Source organism: Mus caroli, chromosome 6 (genome assembly GCF_900094665.2).
Source record: "Mus caroli chromosome 6, CAROLI_EIJ_v1.1, whole genome shotgun sequence".
Taxonomy (NCBI): domain Eukaryota; kingdom Metazoa; phylum Chordata; class Mammalia; order Rodentia; family Muridae; genus Mus; species Mus caroli.
The window spans coordinates 83,676,390-83,683,404 of NC_034575.1; the positions used below are offsets into that span (position 1 = coordinate 83,676,390).

Genomic DNA, 7,015 nt, shown 5'->3' on the forward strand with positions numbered 1-7,015 from the left:
CTGAGTTCNAGGCCAGCCTGGTCTACAAAGTGAGTTCCAGGACAGCCAGGGCTACACAGAGAAACCCTGTCTCGAAAAACCAAAAAAAAAAAAAAAAAAGACTCATCTTGTTGGGCTTAGCACGAGTTGGGTTTTTGTATGTAGGGTTTGTTTGTTTGTTTGTTTGTTTGTTTGAGTGATTGATTGATTGATTGATTGATTTTGTTTTTGAGAAGTCCATTGTCTGAGATGCTAGCCCAGGAAACCTGTATTCAGCACCGAATCTTCAGTCTCTCCCTCATCCTGTCTGCATGGGTGGACACCGGGCCTGTTCACAGGTTTACTCCTAGAATTGGCGTAAATGGGTCCACAGACATCAAGTCTTCAGACTCAAATGCTCAAAAGTCTTCTTGGCTCCATCAGCCCAGACTCCAGGGAAGAAGGCACATAAATCAGCCACCACTCATGATGGAGAAGGGAAGCTCCCCGCAAGAGCAGACGGAGGCAGTGCCGTCCTCACAATTCCTAGGATCNTGGAATCCAGTCGATGTTATCTCAAAGACCATCCCACTAGAGCTTGGGAGAGGATGGGGGCAGGGAGAAATGACAGGCACAGTACAGTTAGTGATNGTATGTGTACATCTACTGGTATTCCATTTGAGAACAAGCATTCACTGTGAAATCACAACGAGACACCAATATCTGGAAGAATTATAGACAGTTTAGGAAAGTGAAACTTTGACACATTTTAGCAGAAAAGTCAGAAGAAAATTTGTCATGAGNTTAAAAAATCAACAACTATTTAGCAACTATTAATTCTTATCTAGCTTTAGTAGGAGGAACAGTGAGCATGATCCCAATAAATCCTGTCATCTAAGCATTTCTACACCCCAAGCTAACTTAGCCATTTTATAATGCAATATGGGGTTTTACTATAAAAAAAAATAAGAGTCTGTTGGTCTGGTTAACTTGGTATGTGATTTTCTTCTCTTCCTTTTTTATTTTTTTATTTTTTTGCAATTTTTTGTTATAAAGTTTAAAATAAAAAATAAGGGTTTTGTTTCTCTGTGTTTGATTTAGGTTTGAACATTAATGAATTTTTATTCTCTGAGAGAATTCTGACTTAAAGTAAGGTGAATCTGTTGCATACTGAATAAGAATAAATAAATGGTCCTTTNAAATGTGTTTTCTGGGAAATAGACAACTAAAAAAACCGTTGTGGTCAAAAATAGAGTTACCTGTATTTGGAAAGAAAATACACACAGGTTAATTTAATTAATGTCTTGTCCTATAAAGAAATCTGAGGGGAGGGACCCGGCCCCTCTGCTGCTCTGCACACTCAGAATAAAAGCAGNTGGGAGACATTGTTCATGCTGGCTGGGACATGTGCNGAATGATGGCCNGTGAGGATGCTCTGATTCCGGGAGCATGTGTGGGAACAGCTTCTACCTGACAACAAGGATGCNCTGATCCTGAGACTGCAGAGCCTGGTGCTCANGTCCTGACTGGAGACTGGGTACCACTTCCTTTATGTACCTGCCATGGAAATTCTCGGTCTTATTGATACCAATGTGCTATGATGACACGATGCAGTATTGAGAAGCGTGAGAAAATAATTCACACGGAGAACATTGAGAGAAGTTGGTTAGATTGACAGAGTCATAAACAGAATATATGTACAAGTTTGTCTTTGTCCAGTCACTTCATAGTTGCTAGTTCACTGTTGTTGCTGTTGCTGCTGGTGGTGGTGGNGATGGTGGTGATNGTGGTGGAGATGGTGGTGGTGGTGATGGTGGTGGAGATGGTGGTGGTGGTGATGGTGGTGGAAATGGTGGTAATACTTTACTATCCAGATAGTTAACAGCTTATCTTCCACAGATTATTTGATTGACCTCCCAACAATTCTAACAAGGTTTCTTAAGTATTACCTTTATCTTTAGAAAGTCTTATCTCAGGTCTGTGTAGATGAATTAGTCAAAGCCAGGCCTCAGGTTTTCTCAGCCAGAATTCTAAATGCCAAGCTAAGAAGGTAAGTTATCACATGGGATGTGGGGTCCCTAGAGCTCACTGTTGGTCAACCTCGGTTTCCTGAGTGCCCAGGCAGCACCCCTGATGTGCAAGTCTTCATGTGCGCTGAAGAGCAGAAATGTGATTNNGCCAAGGTCACCTTCATTTGGAAAGAGCAGCAAGTCTTAATTCCCAGGACCATGACCAGGCCAAGAGTCAGGCACCACTGGTTAAGAAATCTTTCTCCCAGTCTTACCAGTTAGGGAATTCCATCAAATAGGCTGCTTGGGATGAAAACACCAGTGTTTGGGAGCTAGTGGGAATGGAACAGCGAGGTGCTACGTTTACCTTCATGAGTTCTATGCTCCATAAACACAGAGGCATGAAGACTCAAGAAGCATGAGTGGTCCAGGGCACAGATGCTGAGAGATGAAGCAACAGCATCCTTTAACCTGCACGCATGCCTTCGGGGGTCCCACCTGANCCTCCCCTTCTTCACCTCCTTTTCCCCTGCAGTGAGCAGACCATGAGTGGGGGAATCTTGTTCACCTGAGCTCAAACTTATGACTCAGAACCCCAAATTCCCTATGNAAATGGCACCCAGAGTCCAAGTGGCTCCTCCCTCGAGTCGGTGCTCCAAAGAAGTCCCCTCCCCCACTGTGCAGAGCTCTAGGCCTAAGAGCCCTAGGCCTAAGAGCTGACCATAGATTGGGAGTGGATGCGCAGAACTTAGCCGTGGGTCCTGGAGTATCCACTCATGCTTCTGATTCCCCTCAGTGGGGATTCTGAGGTAAGCAGAGAAGGACTACAGCACATCTGGGAACCTCTTCCATACTCTCGCTTCGGGCTTGCTAATGCTAGATAGACATAAACAAAAACCCAAGAGGACTGCCAGAGGTGAGCTAGGCCCACACAGAGCCCCGTACTCCACCCTAAGCACAGACAGGAGAGTCCTACATAGCCTGCTCTGCCTTCTCTCTGGAAATACCCTTTTCCAGACACTCCAAACCATATTTCCTTGCTATAATCCCCACTTCACTTTGTCAAAGGACTTTCACTGGTGTCTAGTCTTTGCAAAAATTAGATATTCAGTGAACCCTGACCACTAGTGACAGTATCTCAGGTCTCCATTTCAGAAACTCCACACTTCAGTGGTCCTTGAATAGCGTGTCTAAGTAGTTGTCTCTTTCCTCTGCCTTCCGCAGAAAATCAAGTTCATGGCTGCTGTGTGCACCCGGGCGCTGTGGTACCATTTTGCTTATTTCAGTCGGATGCAGTCCACCTCCTCGGTGGCAGGTATTCCCGTGGTCCTGAGGTCGAGGTCAGCGCTGGCCTTGCTCCCGCTGGGAGAGGCCCTCCACTGAAGTCGCAGGATCCTCTTGAGGTACTTACTGGTGTTATTCCTGACAGTCACAAAGCAGAGCGTATTGATCATGCTGTTGCTCATGGCGATGCACTCCACCACGTAGAAGGCGGTGAGGTAGTGCTTCTCCTTCACGAACACGGAGGGGAAGAAGTCACGCACGATAGTGAAGCCGTAGAAGGGAGCCCAGCACAGCACATAGGCAGAGAGGACACACACGAGCCCCAGCACCGTCCTGCGGCGGCAGCGCAGCCTCCTGCGGATCTGCTCTGTCTGGAAGCCTGGCACCGCCTTGAACCAGAGCTCCCGGGACACCCTGGCATAGCACAAGGTCATGGCGACTACAGGGCCCACGAACTCGAGGCCGAAAACCAAAAGGAAATAGGACCTGTAGTAGAACTGCTGATCCACCGGCCAGATCTGACCACAGAAGATCTTCTCCTGTCTCTCCACGATGACCAGCACGGTCTCAGTGGTGAAGTAGGCGGCTGGAATGGCGATGAGGATGGACACTGACCACACCAGGAAGATCAGGCCGGCGGCTGTTTGACACTTCATCCGCGGTCTCAGAGGGTGCACAATGGCCAGATACCTGGGTAAGAACAGAAGAGGAGTCAACCGGGAAGGAATCTGCCTGTGAGAATTTCCCTCTGGGAACACTATGCAGCAATATGGACTGTTACCTGAGGGTGATGGCCAGCCAGGGCTCTGCACCAAACCTCAGNTCCACCTTTAACTCCTCCCATCTCACCTTTCTCATCTGCCCACGTATTTAGATGGCTTAAGGATTACATGCGATAATGAATACCATATTCCTAGCTAAGTTTTAAATCTGACAAAGACTGGGAGGAAAACGGTGGAAATTCCTTTTAAATGTGGTAATTATACTTCTCATAGGTCTCTGGCCAGGCACCGGTCCATCATATCTCCTGAAGCCTGCAAAGCTCAAAGTTAAGTATCCCTGACAGTTCCACCTTGAACAGTCGATGGGAAAAGGCGTCCTTTCCAACCCGTGCGTGGGCCAAAGGTTTGTTTTCATTCCCCGTTTCAGCAAGCGTTGTTCTGCATGCAGAGAGGAAGAATATATTTACCTCATTTTCCACCTGGAANGATAACAGGCTGTTAAGAGATGAGGAACTTTCTCAAGGTTGTATGCCACAAGACTCTTGACAGAAANCATTTAGACCCTATCTCACAGGGCTGATATGAAAATCAATTAGTGTGCACGGGGATTTTTTTTTTTAAACCACAAAGCATCAGGCAATGTCAGATGCCGCTTTTGTTCTTTCCCAGAGAACCCACAGTGTTACCACAGTGGTCCAGGAAGCAGAGAGCACTTTGTGGAGTGTGAGTCACCCTCGTGGTATGATGGCGCCCTTCTCAACGTGCACACACACTTGTGCAGAGAGTTCCAGCTTCCGGAAAGGCTTTGCACAGCTGGCAGGGTTGAGAGAAGGANGGGGTGAAGTGGAAAGGACTGGCCAGCCCTGGAGACAAATGCTTGTGTGTCCAGAGCTGATCCCAACAGAGTGGGTGGCAANGTGACAGGGCCCTGAAGGAAAGCCAGGCTGGCTCTGTTCCCTTGGTAAATACCCCCTTGAAGTCATCTTTCTTGGGATTTTGATCTGAAGAAAGATCCCTTCTTGTGTTTTTCTGATTTAATTTCACATACAATCACCCACACTGGGGGAACCTGGAGGGCCACTGGGGTGAGACCCTGTTCTCTTGCACTCCAGAAGTTTAAAGAAGCTGGATAGGGCATGTTTACCCTCTGGACACCCCAGATGGCCACCAGCATATATCCCTGGAACTCCAGGTAACTCCTTAGTGCTGAAAAACTGGGACAGGGTTATGTGCATGGCTGGCATCACACATGCATGGGCCCTTTATAGCAGCCATGACGCTGGCTGGAGCATAACCCAGTGAACCNGTCTAGCATGCAGAGGTTCTGGGTTCATATCACATCAACACACACACACACTCAGAGAGAGAGACCCANTGAGTTGTGACTAAAATACTCTGACAAAAGCAACCTAAGAAAGGAAGGGCTTATCCTGCCTCACAGTTGGTGACAGTCATGTTTTTGAAGTGGCATGGCAGGAAAGACAAGGCAGTAGGCACTTGAAGCAGCCATCCGATCCACAGCCAGTAGAGTGATGAATGCCGGTGCTTAGATTGCATTAGTCATGTTATACAGGCCAAGATCCTCACCCAAGCAATGACTGCACCCACACTTGATAATGACCACCACTGAGACACGAACCAACAGGCAGAAAACTGTTCCAGAGATTTCCATCAGCCTTCACTCTNGGACTCTTCATTAGTAAGAAGTTTACAAGTGCAAGCCAATGCTTTCATTTAGGTAATCTCAACCTTCCTGAAAGACTAAGATGGCAAGGATGCCCATTGGATGGAGAGGCAAATGCTGCCTCCATTTCCAGCAGGAACGGGCATGGTCCCTTCACCTGACCTTTCCTGACTTCCGGTTCCTGACCGTCACCAAATCTTAGCAACCCTTCTCTTTGCCACAGTCTTGTTTACTACCTATGCTGTCCCTTGAAGCAGTCAGGGCATTGGCAGCCCCTCTTCTCTCTCTATGAACATGGCTGCACTTGCTCTGTGTCNATCNACTCAAAGCCAAGAGTTCCCAGAGAACAATGGATAAAGGCTCCCCGACAAAGGAATAGCTTTGCAGNGGATNTATGATAACCGAGGGCTAGGTGGCTCCACGCCAGTCCCTGCCTAAGGTATACCATGACAATGGTTGTAGCAGCTTCTAGGCTGCTCAGAGCATGGATAGCAAACCCCAGCTGATAAACTCATCAGGGGTGTCTGTGCTTTCAGAGCCTGGGCGACAGGATTCAACACCATTGGACACAGACCCTGGCTGTTTTCCTCCGCACCCTAGGCCAGAGAAGAGGAGTCTCCCAGCAGTTTGCAAGCAGCAGACCAGGNTACATACACCTGTTTCCACATCAAAGAGAGGCCGGAGAGGCCCTGTCCCAGGGCTGGGGTGGAGGTGAGACCTTCCTGCAGCGTTTTGCTGACTTCCTTAGGTAGCCCTCCTCTGGTGAATTTTTATATTTTCTGAAATATGACCCCAGCCTTTTTGAACACTGTTCGGAAGATCCCGTCCCTGATTCACATGCTTCTCCAAGGTTCTGCAGTGGCCGGAAGCATTCTCACCTCCTGGCTTCCTCAAACACTAGACCCACCTCTGAGAAAACCTCTCCTCCCTTTTGTTGATCATGTTCATTAGATTCTCTCTCCTCTGAGCTGCCTCCTTTACCCACTACACTGGCCTTCGCCAAACCTCACTGAGAAGGTTACCCTTGCTTACTGTTTAACCATCTCACAATTAGTTCCTTGTCTGGAGATCTCATCTATGCCTTTTCTCATTTTGCTCTCAGTGAGTTTAGGGCACCTAGTTTTAACAACTAGTAACACTTTACCCTGTCAATGGTTTGATAGTGGGTGAACAGAAACNCTCACTGTTAGAAAGACCACAATCGTTTTTGGGAAAGAGGACNNAGATGCATTTACTTAACTTGAGCCTTCAGTGGTTTGCAGTGCTAAGCAATTGAAGGCTGGGAATGCAGTAGAGGGGTAGGGCAGGTTAGAGCTGAGCGTGGCAGGTGTGGCCCAGCAGGTATGCTGCCTTGGACA

General features: G+C 47.6%; 1 protein-coding gene across 2 annotated transcripts in view; it reads right to left on the reverse strand.

Annotated features, from left to right (window-relative positions):
* Positions 1-609: 609 nt before the first annotated feature.
* Positions 610-7,015, reverse strand: part of Prokr1 (prokineticin receptor 1) — an 11,935-nt gene continuing 5,529 nt past the window's right edge. For both annotated transcript variants that reach the window (XM_021165718.2, XM_021165719.2), the window contains exon 3: positions 610-3,941. In XM_021165718.2, coding sequence (XP_021021377.1) covers positions 3,245-3,941 — 697 coding nt within the window. In that variant the 3' untranslated portion in view covers positions 610-3,244. The remainder of the gene's footprint in view (positions 3,942-7,015) is intronic.